Below are 22,914 nucleotides of genomic sequence, written 5' to 3'. Positions count from 1 at the left end.
CTCAGACCATTTCCTGTTGCCTTCTGATCAAGATGTAGCCAACACAGTGTCTGCCTGCATGCCACCATGCTCCCCACCGTGATAAGAGTGGATCAAATATCTGGAACTGTAAACCACCACCTCAAATAAATATTTTCTTTATAAGAGTTGCCATGGTCATGGTGTCTCTTCACAGCAATAGAAACCCTAAGACATTACCATTTTAAAGTGAAGGAATCAGTGTATAGTAAGGAAATATTAGATCAAGGCAAAACTGAAACCTAGAGAGACAAACTCCAAATCCTGTAGCTCCATGTCTGATACCAAAAGGTGTAGGCAGCTCTGGCCTTTTAGCTTTGTAGCCTGTAACATAATTTTCTCTCTAGGCTTGGGTCCACTTCCTTTGTGCAACTCTCCTTGATAGATGTCTCCTGTCTCTGGCATATGCAATGTTTTGGGAGTCTCCATTGCAACCTAGGCTTCACTTCCACAGCTTTATGCAGCTGTATATCTAGGCTTCCAGATAGGGACTCTCCTGTCATACATTGCCCAGCCCCATTGGCTCTTTGAAATCATGGTGGAAGATTTCACAGCTCTTTTACTCATGCATTCTTGCCACGTAGATGACACTATCAATTTCAGCTGCCAGCTTGGGTTGGACTCTCACTCTCATGAACCACATTAGTAGTAGTTTTTCATTGCAATGCCTTCCAGGAGCTTTATGTTCTTTTTCACAGGTTGGAAACCTAGCTAGGTACAGTCTTGCCCTGAGGGTACCTTTCTCTTTGTTCCAACACAGATCTAACCTAAGTGGGAGCTTTTATAACAAAGCCATTCTGTTATTATCCTATTAATTTGTTGTTCATCTAATAATGAATGGATCCATTTAACAAGTACAGAGCCTTTAAGTCCCAGTCACCTCTCACAGGCGCCACTTTACAAATATAACTAATACATGGCTTAGGGTTTCACTTTATAGCTCTGACTGACTGGAAACTGGCTGTATAGACTAGGCTGGCCTGAAACTCAATAGAGGTCCACTTGCCTGTTCTTTTTGAGTGCTGGGCTAAAGGCGTGCACTACTGTGCCCAGCTGCTTAATTTTCTAACACAGAAAATTGAGGGGATGCATTCATGCTATAGCCCTAAGTGTAGGTGGAGTTTTTCTGTTCCACAGTCACTCTCAAATAAATACACAGAGACTTGTTAATTATAAATGCCCGGCTAATAGCTCAGGGTTATTACTAACTAGCTCTTACATTTAAAAAAAATATTTATTCATTATTATGCATACGGTATTCTTAGTATTCTGTCTGTGTATATGCCCACGTGCCAGAGAGGGCACCAGACCTCATTACAGATGGTTGTGAGCCAACATGTGGTTACTGGGAATTGAACTCAGGACCTTTGGAAGAGCAGGCAATGCTCTTAACCACTGAGCCATCTCTCCAGCCCGAGCGCTTACATTTTAAATTAACCCATATTCCTTATTTACACTCAGCCATATGATTGTACCTTTATTAGTATGGCACGTTCATCTCTTGCTCCCTCTGTGTCTGGCTGGGGATTCCAGATGCTGTCCTTCTTCCTTTCAACATTTTCCTAATCTGGCTCTCTTGCCTAACCTTATCCTGTTTCGCTATTGGCCAGTGAGTTTCTTTATTAAACCAGTCATAGTGACAAATCTTCACATTGTACAAAAGGATTATTATATAGCATCTAAACTTGAAAAGTGTCCTGAAAAATTCGTAAGACACATTGTGTCTTAACCTTGCACATACATTTAGGAATGAGAATAACTTGTTTATAAGTTTGCTCGTAAATGTTTTACTATTTTGTTGATTTGGTCACATAGATAGCAGATATTATTTGTGAAAATACAGCGTAGTCCCAAGAATTCTAGTCATTAGTCACTTGCTCTGATACTGAAAGTTATCTTTGAGTATATATTAGTCACAGAAAAGTGTTTCTAAGCTTGGTGGTTTTAGACTTTGCAATTAACAATTTTTATTTTCAAGTGATTAAAGGTTATATATGACTAAATTTTGAAAATAAAATAATATGAACATTACTATTCTGGGAATGTGTCTTTATGTTTTACTTGCTATGTACCATACAGTTTCTATTGCTGTCTACCTCAGGTTATTGTCATTTTCCACATGGCCATGTATCTGTAGTTAAGATAGGATAAATACCATTGCAGTATTTTTTTTTTTTTTTAGGAGAGGAGCCTCACTTTTCATTTATATTGACAAAGGTAAGTAAATGAGGAAGAATGATTGACAGTGAGTTAGAATTTGGCAATCCAGAAGTGAAATAAAATATAAGTGGCACTAACCTAGTCATATTGTATTTTAAATATTCTGTGTTCATAATAAATGATTTTTGAACTTTTACACTCAGATTTTGCTGTAGTTTTTGCCTATGTTGGCCAATACTCTTAATTTGTAGAAAAAAATGATTCAGAGTGCATGCATCTATCTTTCACTACATATTCCAACTTGAGACAGTTGGTATCTACATTTCATTCCCTCCCTCCCTCCCTCCCCCTCTTTTTCTCTCCTTCCTTCCTTCCTTCCTTCCTTCCTTCCTTCCTTCCTTCCTTCCTTTTCTTTCTCTCTCTCTCTCTCTCTCTCTCTCTCTCTCTCTCTCTCTTTCTTTCTTTCTTTCTTTCTTTCTTTCTTTCTTTCTTTTTCGATGCAGTGTTTTCCCATATAACAGCCCTGCCTGTCCTGGAACTCACTTTGTAGACTAGACTGGCCTTGAACTTAGAGACCTCTACCTGCCTCTGCTTCCCAAGTGTTTGGATTAAAGATGTGCTTCACCACCACCTGGAGTTATCTTCATTTCTGATTGATCTTAGAATTTCTAGTTACCAAAGATAATTTTGTACTAATAGAAGATTAAATTGAGTCATGAATACTGAGCAGTGAAGACCAAAGAGTTATCACACACATAACCTGTCCCACTTTCATCCAGGTGTTTTGAGACATTTTCCTTTATTACTTTTCACTTTTGAAGAAATCTTTTTTAATACTTACATAAATTAGGTAGAACAATCTCTCACTACCCTGCCCAGGATGTAGTTGTAGTAGTTCTCATATGTGAACTACTTTTCTACTTAAAAAGTTTTATGAACACTTGCAGTTTAATGAATGGTGTAGCAAGTGACATAATGAGTCTCTCTCCTCAGAAAGCAGCCAAACATTTAGTTTTGGCCATAATCAGTGGTCTTCAGATACTTTTTGTATTTGTACTTCTGCTTGCTCTGATAAAGGAGAAGTTGCTATGAAAGAATATGTTGCATGAATTCTAATTGGTCTTATTAATAAAAACCCAGAGTCAGATACTGGAGCAAATGCTGAAAGATCAGAGAGAGAAAAGGAGCAAGCCACAGCCAACTCTTACCCTGACAACTCCTCAGCTAAAAGGGGCCGAACTACTGTCTCCTCCTGTCTTATATTCCTTTCTCCGTCCAGCCATATCACTTCCTGTCTGTCTGTACAGACTTCTAGACCTCTGTGGTTAACTAGTGGCTAGCTCTGCCCTCTGATCTTCAGGCAAGCTTTATTTGTTAGAGTACAAACAAGGTATTACCACATTTCACCTTTTTTTGTCTAAAATAAAAAAGATTATAGTACAAGAAAGACAATAAGTACAATAACTATATATAATATATAGGCAATAAATACATCAGCAATGTCTAGTTCATTAACAATTGACAAATTCAGAGAAAATATTCCATATCTAACCTATCTTGATGAGTCCAAAAGGTTATATTTAATTCACTTTCTGTTCTAACTTACATTACCAAAACTATATTTTGATATCTCTCATTCTTGCACACTTTACACCTCTTTTAGTCAATTTCTTTTCTGAATTTGGTAACAAGGAAAATTATAACTGTAAAGTCTTCATCTCCATCGGACCCGAGAAGGAAATAATGTTACCTTAGTAAGCAGGATTTGCCAGTAAGCGACTTCCAAAAATGTGAGAAATGACAGAAATAACTAACAGCCTGGACAGTCACCTAAAGTTCCTTTGCAGTGTTGGAGCACCTATCTTTGGCCTACAGGCCTAGAATATCTGACAGTTTTCTGTGAAATGGGGTATTCTGAAGGACTGTCCTACCTTGTCTTGACAAAGTTAAGCAGTCTTTTCTTTTGTGTCCTGCTTGTCCAATTTGAACAGCATGCAGTTGAGGCAAGGACATTTTCTTGCCCAGTGACTTACTTTTCCCACAAAGAAAGTAAACTCTACCTTTTTTATCCTATTTCTATCTCTCCTTTTTGTTTTCTTTTCAGAGTAGACACAACAATCTGTCCTTATATTCTCTCATATCTATGTCCTCCCCCTTTTTTTCTATTCAAAATAAGAACTCTGAATCTAATCTTCATTGATCATTTTTTCCCTGACCATTACCAATAACAACTTGCAACCAACCCCCCCCCCCAACAATGTATAACAAATATCCATAACCCAATGAAAGACCAAAAACCACTTATCCCACATCTTGGGAATGTGGGTATCATATTATTTAATTTACTTCCTGTTGTCTGGGGGTGATGACATCTTTAGGGGATCCTGAAAAGAAAAATTTGGGTTAGTTGTTAAGTCCTGGAAAAGGTAGCTGTATTATTTATTGTCCAGTCTCTGCATAGTGGGAAAGTGCAGGGCTTGTCTCAAGTCCTAGCTAGAGTAGTCAGTAAGGCTGGATCATCTCAGCTAGCTACCTCAAAATTGTCCTGAGCAGTTTGTTGTCCAAAGCCGATCTTTAGGTGATATTTTTAAGCTTAGTGGTGTTATAGTCCTGAAGAATCGTTGTTGTGGTATCCTTTCCTTCTTTTGAGACTTCAAAGGTAGCTTTTAGACAGTCTTGTTTCACTACAGAAAGCTTAAACATTTTAAATGTCATATACAGCAGATCTCAAAGAGGTTAAAGGATCAATATTTGTTATGTATATCAAGAGTACAAAAACCTAATTCCTAGTTACCTGATAGACATTCAAACCCGAAATCATATACAGGAAGCTAGATGAAAGTTTTTTCTAGGATTAGTTAGTACTCTATATGACCATTAATATGACAAAAAGTTTTACACACACACACACACACACACACACACACACACACACACGTATGTATGTATAAAAATCTTATAGATTTTGAGATAATATATCTTAAGAAAAGCTTTAAAGAGATGGATGGTAGTGGTTCACGCTTTTAATTTCAGCACTTGGGAGGCAGAGGCAGGTGAATCTCTGTGAGTTCGAGACCAGAAACCCTGTCTCAAAAAATCAATAAAAAAAAGGAAGAAAAGCTTTAAAGAATCAAAATAAAATCAAAAGATGATGAGATTAGTGACAATATATTAGTCCTTCCTTAAATATCTGTTTTTCTTCTGTTTCATATCAGGTGGCTCTTCTGACATGAGACAGATTTGGGATTTCACTTTAATAAGCATGCTTGGTTGGATTCAGAGAAGGAGAGCCACGCTCCAACTCCAAAACCAGCTTTAATCTTTAACTGGATTAGGACTACTAAAAGACCATTTACATTATATGTCTGGAGAGAACAGCATAAACAGACATTTGGAAAGATTTATGGAATTTTATCCTGTGGGAAATGTAATATACCAATTTACTCTTTTCTTGATGCAACATTTTCTGGATGATTTGTTCATTTTCTTCAGATTTCTCAAGAAAATGATGATATGTTCATTTTCTTCAGATTTATATTCTCCTGACAAGACCAAACAAAACCCTTCCCAACCCTAATTTTGGGGAGTTTCCCTTTTAGCAGGTTATATCTGATCAAATGAAAAGCATTTGTTAGTCATATCAGTTAGTGTTAGATTGAATGAATGGCCACGCTGTTTGATGAACCTCTTCTAATCCAGATGGTGCTCTTGTTCAAATCGAACCATTATCAACTTTGATGGTATCCATAGCTTTTCTTCTCCTGTGGAAACAAAAGCAAAACTCCTTTCCTAACGTAACACATGTCCTGGTTTCAATTCTGAGGTCAATACATCTTTAAAGTATACAGGTTGATTTAATTCCATAGTTTGAATGTAATTTGCCCCTATAATCTCACTATCAGACACTATTAGGTGGTGTGGCTTTGTTGGAGTGGGTATAGTTTTATTGGAGGAATTGTGTCACTGTGGGGGCAGGGTTTGAGGATTCTTGTGCTCAGGATACCACCTAGTGTCTCAGTTAACTTCCCGTTGCCTGCAAAATGTAGCACTTTCAGTTCTAGCATCACATCTTCCTGTGTGCAACAATATACCCCATCATAATGATAATGGACTGAACCTCTGAAACTGTAAGCAAGCTTCTGATTTAAATGTTTTCTTTATAAGAGTTGCTGTGTTCATGGTGTCTCTGCATAGAAATGGAAACTGTAAGACCAGGAGGATATAAGGGGTCTGTGTGTAAAAAGTATGCTATGTTATTTATATAAGGCATTTGGGCTGGGAATGGGTGTTCTCCTGGATACAAAGGGAGAGTTATATTTAATGTTATTTTATTTATTTTTAGCACTACTTATTTAAGTTATACTTTAGAACACAGTTAAAAAACTTAAATGAAATAGTAGCGATTCAGTTCAGTGCAAGGAAACTAAGGACATTATGTTAATTCTTAAAGAGCTAGTATTAGTATATATTGTTTTGTGACCTAAATATCTAAAAGAACAAAACTTTCAGTTGCTTATAAAATTGCTCATATCCATCAAATGCTGTGTGAGTGATACATTTTAAAGCTTGTCAACCTACACGTTAGCTTGATTTTAAAAGTAGGCTTATTTTTTCAGCTTGTCTTATGATATTTAATTTATTTCTGTTACTGGAAGTGGTTTAAATAAAATACCAGTGCAGCAAAAAAGCCCGTGGTTCGGCAACACCTGTAAATGTGATGACCGGACAATTCTTTCTGTTGGTTCCAAAGATCAACTGATATGCACCAGAGTGTGCTTGGAGAAGAAAATAATATGTGGCAGTTAAAATTTCTGTATAATTTTTTGTATTTATTATTACCAATGTTTAAAAATACAGTGCTGCTAAATAGTAATAAAACTTTAAATAATGTTTTAGCTTATAGTTCTTTATCTTTAAGATGTTAACATATAAATTCATATACATTGATATTTCTTAATATCTTGTTAGGTTCTGCTATGTTCATCTTTTCAATTTTTTTTTTGTTTTGTTTTTCGAGACAGGGTTTCTCTGTGTAGTCCTGGCTGTCCTGGAACTTGCTCTGTAGAGCAGGCTGGCCTTGAACTCACAAAGATCCATCTGCCTGTGCCTTGCGAGTGCTGGGATTAAAGGCATTGCAATACTTTTTGGCTAATAGCTTAAGCGTATTTCTGGCTAACTCATATCTTAAATTAACCCATCTTCATTAATTGCCAGGAGGCTATGGCTTACCGGGTAAAGTTCTGGTGTTTGTCAGGGCTACATGGCGTTTCTAGACCCCACTTTCATTCTCCCAGCATTCAGTTTAGTTTTCCCCGCTGAGTTCTGTTCTGCCCTATCAACTGGCCAAGGCAGTTTATTAACCAATGGCATTCACAGTATACAGAGGGGAATCCAAATGAAGACAGGGTTTCTCTGTGTAGCCCAGGTTGTCCTGGAACTCGTTCTGTAGACCAGGCTGGTCTCGAACTCACATAGATCTATGTGCCTCTGCTTTCCAAGTTCTGGGATTAAAGGTGTGTGCCACCATTGCCTGACTTGCAGTTTTGTTCTTACCCTTATTTTTTTTTTTTTTTTTTGAGAGACTATACATGCAAAAATAGTCCCCCTTACACAAATTTTATTTAAATTTTCTCAGTAAACAGCATGTGGAGATGTTGTAATCAGTTTTATGCTTTCATAATAAAGATTAGGAAATGAGCTTAAAGAAGTGAATTGGCCTGCTCTAAGTTGTAGAGGTTATTTTGAGATTTGAAGTTAGGTCAACTTTCTAAAGTCTGCATTTCCTTTTCTCCCTAAGCAGTATTTCTCTTACTCTCCAAGATACTATTATTTCATAAGTCACAGTTTGTATTACTGAAAGAATCTACTTAATCTGTCTTTTCTGTCACCTTTAGGTACATCTCGCTATTGACCAAGTGATCTTTTAAAAAAACCAGTCTTTTCATTGATAGTATAAAAATGGCAAAGAAAGTACTTTGAATGATGTAGTTTTTATCTTTTATTTTTTAAGTGCTTTGTATCTATGCTACTCGCTAATCACATTGCAGAATCAAATTGGCAGCTGTAGTCTGTCATAGCTGCATGTCCCAGTACTTCTTACTACCTGCCATAGTTTGGATACCTGTCCTCCAGAGGCTTGTTCAAGGCTTAACGACAATCCTGGGGTTATTGGGAAGTGGTAGAACTCTTATGTCACTAAAATCCTTCCCCTGGAGGAGTTTGAACAGTATCTCCTTTCCCTCTTCAGGTCCTAATGACAAAACAGAGGATGATTCTATGAATTCATCCTTGGAGATGATCATCTCAAGCCAGTGAGCTCATTGGGCTTCCTTATAGAGCATGGTGAGGACAAGAACATTGGTGATTCCAAAGTAGCCGCATTGTAAATCTTCGCACAAATGATGACCTCCCCATAGCCACATAGTCCCTCTTCCCCTGGCCTTCCTCAGCCTATATTTTCTGGCCCTTTCCACAGGGTCCCAAAGGCCAACAAATGGATGAGAGAAGTGGCTGGATACTCAGGTTAAGGGCCAGTGGTTCCCCCAGCTTCCATCCAGGGAGGGAATGTCAGCAGTCCACAGGTCTGCTTGTGATGTACCCTCGCAAGTAAACATCATCGGTTTGTTGTGATGGCACACCCTGAAAGCAAGGTGCCAAAGTCTCATAACTGTGAAGCTGTTTGTAATTGCTACCTACTGGGTGGGAGAGGAAAAGCCAGTTTTCTCCAATGGGTGTATAAACACTGGGTATATAAACCACACTCTAAGGCAGACCCCATGCTCAGGAGTACTCCGTGCTTGGTCTTGGTTCCCTGCCCCACTACCCATTATATTTTGGCTTTTTTTTTTAAAGTTTTTTTTTTTCCCCCCTTTGAGAGAGAAAGAACAAAAATGAAGTTGGGTGAGTAGGGAGATAGAGAGTGTCTAGGAGTTGGGGGGAAAAAAGAAATGAACAAATATATTTTATAAAAAAATGTAAACACCAGTATATTTAAAACAAAATACAGCGAAGTGCCAGTGGGAAGAAGTTAGGTCACTGGGAACATGTCCTAGAGCATGATATGTAGAACTATCCCTCCCTGTTTGCCTTACTTTTCTGGTCGCCATGAGTTATTTTGGGAACCCAAAGCAGAAATCTTGCTAAGACCTTCCCTGGATGAGTGTGTGCTCTCACACTTCTGTTACAGAGCTGCCTTTAAACCTTGGCTGCTATTTTCATGTCTTTTGCTCTAATGCCGTGGGATCAGTTTTCCCGTAGAGGTCGTGATTATATTTGATTTACTCTCAGAATTGGGTTGGAAGTGAAGGACCAGATTTCTAGTTTTGGCAAAGCTGTTTATTTGCTGCGCTCTTTCAGGCAAGTCACTGCATCTTTCTGGGCCTTCGTGATCTCGCCAATTTAGTAAAAATATTACTTTTTTTTTGACTCCTTATTCTTATTTCGCAGAAACTTTGATTTTTGTGATTTCACGTGTAAGGTTTTTGAAAGGATAGGTTACACATTGGTAGTGATGTTACAGGGTTTCACTTTGATAAAATAATACTTGGTTTTGATCACACAGAACTCCCCAAATCCTTGAAATTTCCTCAGTTGTGAAGGAGGTGATTCTTATCTAGTCTCAGGTGATTCTCATCTAGCTTCAGAATCGACTTTGGCACAGTGTTGGAGGTTCTAGTCCACAATCGATTGGTCTTTTTCGTTTTGGACTTGGATGAGCCGTGCCTAATTGTTGGCTGAAGCACTTGGTAGTGGAATATTAGTTATGGAGCAAGAGAGAAAGAATAAGTGGTTGGGTTTCACATCTTCCTCAGGGGTGTATGCTCTTTGTGACCTTAGTACCTTCCTGCCAAGTTTTGATCCTCAGTGATTCTACTATTTCCCAGTAAAAGCTGTGTGGGACCAAGCCTTTAACACGTGGGAACATCCAGTATGCAAACTATGGTATAGTCTTCATTTTGTAACCTTGTGATTCCTTTCTAGCTACTGATAATGCTCTTTGTTTCATGCCTGCACTTTGATTGTTTTATTCACTAGCAAAAGCTGTTTGACTCCCGAGTTTTAAACAACTGAAATGCTGGCTCTTAGTAAGAGAGTTGGCAGCTCAGTAGCAGTATGCACGTGAGCTGCCCAACATTAGACGGAACAAGTGGAATAGGAAAAATGAGAAGGCATGTGGGTAGTTTCTTGGTTTATTGATGTTTCCTCCCAGCGGCACAGACTACTCTGGAAGAGAAACGCGCCTTTCAGAAGGGACGTTGTCTTTCCTTTCGGAAGGGGCGTTGCCTTTGAAAGTTTTTAATCCCGAGCAGCAGTCTGTTTCCTACTCTGACAGACGTGCCTGCTTTCCTCCTGTGGACCGTGTGGAGGAAGGCAACAGATGGGTGCTAGCTAGCAATGTTGAGGTTAAGCGCCAATGCTTAGTTGGGGGTTGAATCAACTTACCATTAACAGCCAGCACATTTGTTAGTAATTCATGGTAGGTAATTCTGTGAGAACAAAACTGCATGATCTCGTGGAACAAACAGAGAATGCACTCTCCTGTTTAAGCAAACCTGAACTGTATTGTGGTCTGGTTTCATTATGCACTTTGATTTCAGAATATAGCCTCTTGCAGTAACATTCTTTCCTTAAAGCCCTGCACCCACTGTTGTCACATCACATGACATTTCACAACAGTGATTGTCAGTACAACCTTTCTTATTATCTTAGTTTGCTTTCTGTTACTGTGATAAACACAATGACCAAAAGCAACTTGGGGATGCATATGAACGCATTTGGCTTACACATCCCAATCGCAGTCCATTGTTGAGGGAAACAAGGCAGGAACTGGAGCAGAGACAGGGAGAAATGCTGCTTACTGGCTTGCTTAACCTGCTTTCTTATGTAGCCAAGATCTCCTGCTCAGGGATGTCACTATCTACAATGGACTAGGGCTCCTACATCAATTATTAGTTAAGAAAATGCACCAATAACTTGTGTACAGGCCAGTCTCAATAGAGGTTTTTCACTTCTTAGATGACCTTAGCTTGTGTCAATTTGACAAAAAACACAGAAGCCCAAATGGACAAAGAAACTAAACTGCGCACTTGTACTTATTGCAGAATATGAGTTCCAGATATCCTATATATTCTTGCTGTAGTTGCCAGTCATTTTATTTTTTCCTATTCATAGAAATTATAGAGTCATTTTGTTGGGGTTTTAATTTATACTTCAGAAAAAATTATACTTCTCTTGTTAATAATGGGCATTTGGTGATGCTTTCTTCTAAGTGCCCATTCAGTTTTTTGTTGTTGTTGTTTTTCTGGTTTTTTTTTTTTTCTGCTCGAGTTAGGTGTTTTCCTGTTGGTTCACAAGAGTTTTATATTTTCTGGATAAGAGCTCTTTGTTGTATGATGCAAAGATCTTCTATTCTGTGTTCTGCTTTTTTGCTCTTTCAATGAAAATCTTTAATGAATAAGAATGAATTCATTTGTAACTTTTGCTTCTATTGATTTTGAAGTTTGGATTGTGTTATGAATGAAATCTCTGTCTATTCTATGCACATGGAGATGTTTTAAATTTTTTTAGAAGCCTTATTGCTTTGCTTTTTATATTTAGAATTGTAATTAATTGGGATTGATTAAACATTTTGTTAGATTTATTTATTTTATTTATGTGTATGAGTGCTTTGCCTGCATTTACGGTGCACTATGTGTTTGGCAGGTGCTAGCAGAGGTCAGAAGAGGGCATCAGATTTCCTGGAACTGGAGTTAAGGGTATTTGTGAGTCACCATGTGGGTTCTGGGAACTGAACTCAGGTCCTTGCAAGAGTAACAAGTGCCCTTAACCACTGAATCATCTCTTTAGGCACAGAGATTGATTTTGAGTGTGGTATGGGATGGGCTGAAGTTTCTTATTCTTGTTTTTCTACTTAGAGAATATCATTTCATTTGCCTTCACTGTTGAAAATACAGTTTTACTTCTCTGCAGTGACGCCTTTGTTATAAATCCAGAATCCTTATATGTGTGAGTTTATGTTTCAACTTTGCTCTTTTTTATTGGTTTGAGTATCATTGCTTCAATCCCATCCTGTTTCAGTTACTGTAGATTTAGAAATACCCTTGGTAACCTTTATTATTTTTAAGGTATTCTTGACTCTTTTTACATATTTATTTATATTTACTATTAGGTTATTAGTTTCCACAAAAAATATAGTAGGTTAATAATCAACATTGTTTCCAAAGAGGCTTAATTGAGGAGTGGAGACCCTTTGAAGCAGTGGGTGGCATCATGCCATGGCTTGAATAAACAGGGATAAAGGAAGCCAGCTGGACATCACCAGTCATTTCCCTCTGCTTCTTGACTTAGAGGTACAATGTGACTTTTCTAACTTTCCTGCTGCCACCATTCCTTCCCCGTCATGAAGAACTGTGTCCCCAATCTGTGAGCCAAAACAAACCCTTCCTTTGAAGCTTCAATTGCTTTTATAAAGTATTTTGTCACAGTAACAAGAAAAATAATAGTTTCTAAAACCAAGCTGTCAGCAGTCTTATTTCTTTATAATGGCCATATTTTTTCCTTCTAACATTTTGATTACAGGCTACAAATACTATTATTAACCCCATTTTACGGATGGGAAAACTGAAGCAGAGAGGAATTAAGTAATTCTTAAAATCACATAGCTAGTTAGTGATGGAGTTGGAATACAATGCATTTCTGGCTGCAGTGAGAGTATATTTAAATCAGGGATTTATGAAAGATCTATGCATTTAGGCATGAAATAACTTTGGAAGTATTAAGGAGCTGAGAAAAAATATTCTGTATGATAAGGTGTAGTAAAAGTTTTTTTTTATTGGTACCTAATATGCATGTTTAAAAACTATATTTTTCTTTAACACTGATTGCATCAGAATCACTTGAACTTGTAAGAATGATTTCTGGGCTCCATTCCAAATAACCTCATTGGGAGCAGAACTTGATATAGGATACATATCTGTATTTCTAGCTTAGTGTGATGCAGATATTATGTACCTCTGCATTATTACAACAAAATAGTTAATTTAAAAACTAATTGAAAGTGAATAATTATCATTGCTAACTTTCTTAAGTATTCTGCCAAATGTCATTTAATTCTTAATCCAGTTAATCTCAACAAACTTCCATGTTCCTTTTAACGTTATTCACATTAGTCAGGATATCGAAGGCCTAACACACACACACACACACACACACACACACACTGCAACTAATTGTCTAGTAATGGTATTTTAATTCAGTTGTGCTAATCATTATAATATGTGTATATGTCAAGCTATAACATGTACAGCCTGAATATTTCATTTTGTCAGTTATACTTACACATGACCAACGATCAGTCATACAGTAATATATATTTTATAGGATTTTGGTTACTTTGCCTTTTGCTGCTGTGAATAATGGGACTGAGCATGGGTGTGCGTGTTTCTCTTTGATTTGGCAATCTATCTAAAGTAGGATTGCTGTTTATCCCACAGATACTTTAAAGTGGATGACTTACAGCTGTGTGGCAGAGTATTGCACTTTTGAGAGGGTAAAGTGTTTTATTTGACTTAGCATTTATGTTGACTGCCTTGTGGAGAAATGAGATGTATGGGCCAAAGTTGGAAGCTGGAGATCATTTGGAAACTATGATGTAGCATGATTGATTAAAAACTCAGAGACAGAAATTGGGGTTCAACCTGAAGGTCAGAAAAGCAAAACAGTCAGCCACTGGTTCTTACCTCTACCCCAGTCTAAAATGTCTATCCTGCCTCTAGGAATCTCAGAATGAGACTGTGTCTGAGAGTTGTTTCCTCCCGTCTTATATTCCTCTCTAGTGCTGGGATTAATGGCGTGTACCACTACTGCCCAGTATCTATAGCAAACTAGTATGGTTACTGGGTGGTCTGAAGGTGTGAGTCATCACTGCCTGGTCTGTAAGGCTGACCAGTGGGGCTGTTTTACTCTGATCTCCAGGCAATTTTAATTTGCTTATTAAAATACAAATGAAATATCACTACACCATGGAAATACAGTTTCAGAGGGAATATCTGGTGGACCAGAGTGCGTAGAGGGTTAGTCAGAGTCTAAATTTTGGAGATAAAGAATTTGTTATTAGGTATATATGAGAAAGAAGTGAATTGAGAAGGGCTGTTTTGGTTTTTTTTTGACTTTGGAATTATTAGAGCTGCTTAGCATTTGCCATGATTGTGAGTTCCCAAGGCAGATGCCTGAAAGATGTTTCTTAGTCCTCTTCAACTCCGTCTCATAGTGCTGACCAAATATGTGTTCTTAAAGGGAAGGTGTAAGTTTGAAGAGTCATCTTCTCATTATGTTTAGACTGAATGAAAATTTGTTGTTTTGTTATTTTGAGACAGAAAGCATAGGCTTGAATCAAACTTGGGAATCTTGCTGTCTCAGCCTCTTGAATGCTGGGGTTATGGGCATAAACTGCATACCCAGGTTATGTAAACTCGTAATGCCTTTATGTTTTATAATCTAATTTATATATATTTTTAGTTTTCCACTGCTACTTGACCCAAGCCTTTGCTAAAGTCACACAAAAACTTGTTTCTTGACTATTCTAAAAACAATGTTTATACTTTTACAATTGAAAAAAATAAATTCCAGATGTGATGGCACACACTTTTAATACCAGCAGTGGGGAGGCAGGGGGGCAGGGAGTCAGAAAAGCAGAGGCAGAATCTCTGTGAGTTCAAGGCCAGCCTGGTCTACAGAGTGAGTTCCTGGTCTAAAGAGCAACAGCCAAGGCTACAGAGACCCTGTCTTTGAAAATGCAAACCAAAACCAAAACTAACCAAAGCCAAAACAAACCAAAGCAAGAAAACCAATACAAATAGACACAGAATCCTTTTCTGATGCTTTTAGCCTTGTCTCTTCCCACAGAAGCCCTGCCTTTTAATGTGGTTAGGGTTCGGGTTCTTTCTTTCTAGTGACATTGCGATTACTTATACTATTTTGTCTTAATTACTACATCCTTTATGTTCCTCTACCAAGACTTCAATAAAGGGAAGAAAAAATTATCAGCTTGGAAGTAATACAGAATACTTGAAGAAAGTCTAGAGAAAGATCTATTAAAACATTTGAAAAGTAAGAACTGGAGTGATGGCTCAGCAGTTTCTAGTGTACATGCTTTTACGAAGGACCCAAGGCCAGTTCCTAGCACCCACACTGGAATAACTGCCTGTAACTCCAATTTCAGGAAAACTGGCACTTCTGGCCTCCGTCAGTACCTACAATCACGTGCACACATGCATATAAACAATTAAAAATAATAAAAGATCTTTAGAAATGTTTTTGAAAAATAGTAATTTAGAAGAAAAGTTTATTAGAACGAATTTAAATATTGTTGGTTGTTATCAATAACCTGCTATAGTTCTGAAAATTTAAAATTACTCAAGAAAAATGATTTTATTTTCATTCCAGAAAGGATAAAATGTTACTTGGAGTCTTTTTGAGGACACATTGACTCATTTAAAAATTATTTAATTTTTCTTATGTGTATATGTGTGTGCTTGCTTGTCTATATGTGTACCACATGTGTTCAGCACCTTCTGAGGCCAGATGAAGCTGTTGGGTCTCCTGGAACTGGAGTTACAAGGGGTTGTGAGCCTCCTGATGTATGTGTTGAAACTGAACTTGGGTTCTTTCCAAGACCATCAAGAACTCTTAATCACTGAGCTATCTCTTCAGCTCTCATATTAGTTTATAACTATAATATCATATTTTGTTTTAGACCTCTCCATTTTAGTGTGGACATTTATATCTACTCTTTTTGTTTGTGGGGTGGGGTTGTTTTGTTTTTCAAAGCAGGGTTTCTCTGTGTAGCTTTGAGGCCTGCCCTGGAACTAGCTCTTGTAGACCAGTCTGACCTCGAACTCACAGAGATCCGCTTGCCTCTGCCTCCCAAGTGCTGGGATTAAATTCACTGCCTTAATATGTACTCTTATTTCTTTATCTTGCTTACGTAGGGAAATTTTCATCTCAATTTCTTTCTTACAGCTCAGTAGATTAACAGTATAAACAAGGTAGAAGCTAGAAATTACCTACTTTGTAAGTATTGAGAGATAGACTACTTTAGAAGCTCTCATTGATATAAGTGATAATGTTATAATGAGGATAAGATTGTAATAAGATACCTTTCTACTTAGGGTACAATCTATGAAAATCATAGGATTGCTTTGCCCACAACTGCTGTCTTAGTGCCCAGATAGTTCTGCGTTAGCAACTCAAAAAATTGTTGACTAGGTTGATGCTAGATTATATATAAGGGGTCAGTATAAATGAATGAAAGAACGTCTTGTTGTGTTGGAAGAGCTGACATGATGCAGGATGGGAATTGTGAATGCTAAAATACAAATATCCTGTGGGTTAACTACCTGTTACTTAGGGGACTGAAGTTATTTTAATTCTGACATATTGCATGGAAACAACTTGAACAAAAATGCACTGATTTCTATACTTTTAGTTTTTTCCATAAATAGAAAAAAGTGGATAGTTGATGAAACTTTCCAAATATGGGATTCACAAGATTTAGTTATACCATTTAATTTGATCTGCTAATAATGTATACTGTTAAATAGAAATACATTTATTATTTTTCTTTCCAATAAATGTTTGAATTTCTTTTCTATTTGTATTAATTGCATTCTTAAAATGTATTAGTTTTAGTAATTTTCATTTATATTCAATCAAACTAGAGACTCACCTTTTAAAATCTCAAGATTATATAATTGAATCTTTGAATATAAAGTAGAATGTATTATCAGAAGTGTGAAGAGAAGAAGCTACAGGTTTGAAAGAACATTTGAATAATCAGGCTATTAGGGAAGCCAGTAAAACATTTGGTCCAACAGTTGACTCAGAAAAAAAATGACCTCTTTAGTAGTTTTGTAGAAAAATATAGTATTGTTTGGTCAATTTCAATTCACTTAAGGTCCATACCTCTTGAAGAGTCTGATTGGGTTATGTAGGGCCGTCATTGTCATAGTTCCAACAGTATATGGAATGGAACTTAAAATTCCCCAAAGGAAAAACAAGAGTCTTAATCAAAAGCTTTCTAAATACTGTATTTTATTATGGTAAAGTAGAAAGCACTTAAGAGAAGATTCTTTTTACCATTAGGGAACATTCAGTATTTTGTTTAAATAATATTTCAAGATATATTTGCTTCCTTTTATGTCATTCTTCATTCCGCTAGTTCAGTTATCTATATTGTTAAAATTCTAAACCCCCCTTATTTTTCCTTTGCAGGCAGCTATCAATGGTGTAATACCACAGGAAAATGGCATTCTACAAAGGTATGTTACAAAGTACTTAATGATTGGATGGCAATTTATCAGTATGAAGAAGAAAAATTTACAAATTTTGGGGTTCATTCTTAAAAAAAGATATATATCTTTCCTTTACTTGCATGTATGTAAGTGCAGAAGGCAGTATTGGGTACTGTGGAACAGGAGCTGAAGTTTCACGTGGTTGTAAATTGTTATGTGAGTACTTGGAACCAAATCCAGTTCTTCTTAAAGAGCAGCCATCTCTTAAGTGTTGAACCAACTCTATATTGCCAGCTCCTCTGTTCTGTTTACCTTTTAGTGGAGCTGTTGACTTTTGGTCAGTTAGTTCATTAATACAGGCATTGTTTTTTGGGTTTTTGTTTGTTTGTTTGTTTTGAGACAGGGTTTCACTGTAGCTTTGGAGCCTGTCCTGTAAACTAGCTCTTACAGAACAGGCTGGCCTGGAACTCACAGAGATCCTCCAGTCTTTGCCTCCCTAGTGCTGGGATTAAAGGCGTGCACTACCACTGTCCGGCTAGACATTGTTTTTTTTTTTTATAGTATTTGTTAATTAGTTCTCTGAAGTTAGTTAGTTCTTTAAAATTTCCAGTCAGCGTCCTCCTCCTTTCTTTTTTGGAACAGGGTTTCGTGTGTCCCTCTCCTATCTTGAGCTCCCTTTATCTCTCCACCTGGTCTTAGATCACTCTATGTCTACTTCTGTTTCCCAGGTGCTGGTATGACAGGCATGCGGAGTCTGACTTTTACTCTAAAGTCTTTATTTTTTTGCCAGTTGGATAATACAAACTTTTAGAGTGATTTGGTGATTTTAAATAAGACATGGCACAATATCCACACAGTATGGTTGTCACCTGACAATTCAGGCTTTCTCTTCAAGCTGATAACACAGTCTTTCCCCCTTCCCCAGTTGCTTTCAACTCAGGAAATTTGTAACAATTTCACTAGCTTTTTATTAATGACACATCCCAGAGCACAGGACTATGACCCTATCTGATGAAATAGTCTCTGTTAACATGTGGATTAGTTTTATTTACTTTCTGTCTTTGTTACAGGTAAAAATTGGAAGATGATTCTAAGAGAGAACTATAATGTTTAAAAATCCTTAAAAAGGAATGGTGATTTTTTTTTTATTTATTTCCTTTTGAAAGTGAGAGATTTTGGTTCTGGATTAAAATAACTCAGTTTAAAGTTAGAGGAAATAAAACAGTTTTTCCTTCTAAACGTAGTTTATTTATTTATTTATTTATTGATACTTGCCCCTTCAATAGAGTACTTTTAGTTCAGACTGTTGGCTTGAGTTTTGGTGGCTGGTACTTGTAAGTCATGGAAGCATGATCTGCTACGTGTAGATGAGGCAGGCAGAGCTGGTAACGTGTGGAGAGGAAGAAAAGTGCTGGCACAGCAGAGGACGTTCAACCTGGATTGCACAATTGTGCTATATTTGGTGGGAAACTGTGTATTTAGGATGGAGACAAAAAACTGTTGCTGCTTATACCACTTTTAATGATTTAATGAAAAGCTATTTTCCAGTTCCCCCTTAAAATTTGTCATGTTTGATCCAGAGTAAATATGGTTGATGTCCAGAGTCTGTAGCTCAGCTTTTTTAGTTTTGGTTGGAAGGGTGATTTAAAAGTATTTAGTTTGTTCTACTGAAGCTCTTGTCCAGAAAAGGAAACCAGATAATTACAGGAACTTCGTGACCACTTTATAAACTTGGGTTTAGAAAGTTTTAGAGTACTAAATAGCACTCCAGTTTCATCTTAATGAGTTCTGTTACCACATTCTGTGCCTTCATTTCCTCTGGGGCTTTTTATTGTAATACTGAAGACATTGGACTCCATAGCACTTGCTGTGGTACCTGCAGAAGCTTGTATTCCCTGGACATATTCTGTCTTTTTTAGTACAGATGATATCTTTTGCTTTTTTTTAATGATAAATTTAGTGTCCTCTAGTAAATACTATAGTATTTTGAGTCTAAATTTGAATAGAGTGAGATTCTTTTTAGCTTTCTTTGCTTCTTTCTGAGGAACAAATCATGCCTGCAAAGGAAAATAAGTTGTATCTAGTAAATTTCTCAACTATTTTCTTTCTCTGTTCTTTAGTTTTTAAAATCACTGTGAATTTCCATAACTGGGAACGACTGTTTGTCGACAAAGGAAATTAAAAGAGCCCTCTTTGACTTCTTTCATAGTTGGCACTGAAAGCAGAAGACACAGTGCTAGAGGTCTATGTAGTCATTTAAAAGGTTCATTGCTTTGTATCTTCGATTTAAGTTAGCTATAGTTTATAAAGAACTGACTTTTACTTTATACTTTAACAGAAGAGCCGAAAGAATCAAATATATTTTTGTGTGTCTCAGGTTTATTTCTCTTGCTGAGGTAAAATATCCAAAACAACTTCTGGCAGAAAGGGCTTATTAATTATCTTACTGTTCCAGGTTATGGTCTGTCATAGCAGGGACGTGAAGGCAGTTGGAACTTAGAGCAACAGTTACATTACATCACAGTCAAATGCAGAGAGGATTGACACATTCATATTTACTGTTCAGCTTATTCTGTCTACTCTTATACAACCTTGGACCCAAACCCTTGAAATGGTGCTGCCCACTTTTAGGCTGGATCCTCTCACGTCGGTTAACATAATCAAGATAGTCCTTCACAGCGATACCTACGTGCCAACCTGACAGTCTCTTAATGAGCATTTTTTCTCTAGGTGGTTCTAGATTGTGTCAAGTTGGTAATTAAAGATCACATTATTTATCCTATTTATATATTTTGACATTTGTATAAGATACTATCATGAGATACAGATGTTTTGATAGTAAATAGTTGCTGGGTACTGGTAGATGTAATTCTTTTGACCAGAGGTTATAAAACTTTTTGGAGTTTGATTCTTGGAGCCCTCATAGTAGAAAGAGAAGAGCAGCTCCCACAGTTTGTTTACTGACCGCCATTTGATTTATGCTGGATGTACTTTGGTCAATAACACTTTAAAGAAAGGGAAATTTTAAAAAAGTTATGGCCTCTCTTTATTGTTATTTTTCTGGAAGATGAGTAAACATGAGGTCATAATTTTTTAAAAAATTTAAACTTTAAACTTTTTAACTTTAAAAAAATAAGAACTTTAAAAGATATTTTCCTTTGGGTAAGAAAGTTGAAATTCAGCACATGTATATAATATCTTTATTTCCCAAATTTATTTTTACAGTCATTTTAGTTACATATTTTTGTTAGACATTAATAAAGACAGATACTTTTATTCCTGATTTATAGTTAAGGATAATAAGGTGTGAAGTGGCTTGACCCAAATGCTACCACATGATGTTGCTAGAGTAGGATATATTTTCTGGTTCAGCACGTCCTCTGGCCTTCCTCCTAGGACTGTCTCATTAGGCGACATACAGATACCACAATATGTTTTTAATGACTGACTTATGCAGTATTCATTCACTTGTAAGCAAATATCAAGTTTATACACGGAATTTGGGCATTTTTAATAGTTAATATTAAGAACATTGTGCAGCACCTCACATACTATCTTCAGAGATAATTTTTTAGAAGTATTATTTAATTACTTGCACTATGGGAGAGCAGATGCTATGTTTAAAAATGAACTTTATAAATTAATAGTGTAACTTTATTTATTCACTAAATGAGTGATTTTGATCAGTTACTTATTTTATGACCCAGAAGAGTATGTAGTATACTCATTTGTTTATTGCTTAGCATAATTACACTTAGGAAAGACTTGTTTATTTTCAAATCTTGAATGCTATACTTTTAGGATATATAATGTTAAACCTTCAGAATGTGTAAGTGCCCAGGCATTCTGGTTTAGTAAAGTATCCATTAAAACAATCTGAATTGATTTATAAATTTGCCTTGAAAGCAGATGTGGTTTTATTGGATAGGTGTACCCAGAGACTTTACCATGGAATGAACTTCTGAAAGTTGAAATAATAAGCAAGTGTCCAGTTCTGTTAACTTAGGAAAAGTCCTTATTACTACCTCCTGGAGCTTGAGTGAGTGCTCTGTTGAGAAACCCAAGCACTCGCTGACATGAATTAGACCAATGCCTTTTAAAAAATGATGTTCTTTGCTACAGGCCACAGGATTATACAGTGAGAATTCAACTGATAAAATCATAAGGCCGACCCACCAGGATCACTCATCCTGATGGAGGACACCCAAATTGCAGGGTGTTAAGGATATTTGCCTTTTGAATAGTTGCTGTCATTTCTGTAAAACATTTTTGAAGCCATAGTATTCCCTTTTCCATAGTGGGATTTGTTCCCCAAACCCCCAGCAGTGTATTAATCAATTATTGGATATAAGTCCTTCATGTACCTGTATAATGTATGACCTTTGCTCACACTGTGGGGCCCTGGGATGGAAGTATTCACAGTCTAGAAACTGTGGTTCTCATAGTCAAATCTATGGTCATTCTCTGATACAAACTTAGAACTAGCTCCCCACAATTATCCTTTATGGCAGGACTTCCAGCCAGGAGAGGAACCTTGCAAATGGATCACATTTGGAGCCTCAAAGAACAGGTACTGAGAAGGAGGATACAGCTTGTCTGCCCTCATGATACGGAGAACTGGGTACCCTAATTTCTCTAACACCCGATTTAGGTGTGTGAAACCTCAACTGGCCCCTGCTCCATCCTAACAAGCTATTAATATTCTGTACTTACCTTCATCTTGGTTTTATTGATACTAGATCTTAGTCTAGGAAAGTAACTGTTTGTGCCTTTACCCTTAGAGATAACAGGAAAAAAGCTAACCAGCCCCAGAGAAAAGAATTCCTTCTAATTTGGGCATCAGTGGAGACAAGCACCCTGCTGCTTAGTCTGAGGCTGGACATATCAGCCTCAGGATTTTACACTACATAGACATAGCTTTTACATTTGCTCTAGCCACTTTAGATGTAATCTCTAGGGCTGAGAGGTCCCGTAAGCAGCTACATTTGGTGAAAATGCTAATAGGGATCAAATACCACCCAGTTTTCTTCCATTGCTCACTTTGGTTGTCATAGTTACCACAAAGCTGTATTCCTAGCCACTGTGGAAGTGGAAGAAAGTGTTTAGAAAGTGCACAACACTGCCTCATTTTCTTCCCCCTTTCTACATTTATCCGATTACAAGCTCCTAACTTAACTAACCACACAAATGTAATTTAACACACAATTGCCCCTTTTCCCCTGTTAGAGATCATAGCTCCTTCCTCTATAGACCCTTTCCCCCTCTTTAGATATGCACAAATTATTCTGCCTAAGCTGATAAGATACAGGTGCCCTTTTTATTATTCCTTATCTGTTTTCATTGCCCTGAAAAATGCATGCCTAGTATCCTTGCTATTGCTAGAGAATTGCTGATTTTGTTTGCATGAATATTTAAATTAGAACCTTTGAAGGATGGCAGAACAATA

At 37.0% G+C, this 22,914-nt stretch overlaps 1 protein-coding gene across 3 annotated transcripts in view; it reads left to right on the top strand.

The window, feature by feature from the left end:
* Positions 1–22,914, top strand: part of Faf1 (Fas associated factor 1) — a 303,421-nt gene that overhangs the window by 41,463 nt on the left and 239,044 nt on the right. For all 3 annotated transcript variants that reach the window (XM_085686415.2, XM_087904746.1, XM_085686413.2), the window contains exon 3: positions 17,449–17,495. In XM_085686415.2, the coding sequence (XP_085542541.1) occupies positions 17,449–17,495 (47 nt within the window). The remainder of the gene's footprint in view (positions 1–17,448; positions 17,496–22,914) is intronic.

Source organism: Myodes glareolus, chromosome 3 (assembly GCF_982192425.1).
Source record: "Myodes glareolus chromosome 3, mMyoGla1.1, whole genome shotgun sequence".
NCBI classification, from domain to species: Eukaryota; Metazoa; Chordata; class Mammalia; order Rodentia; family Cricetidae; genus Myodes; species Myodes glareolus.
Note: the sequence above shows the minus strand (reverse complement) of the source record. Positions and strands in the feature narration are given on the sequence as shown.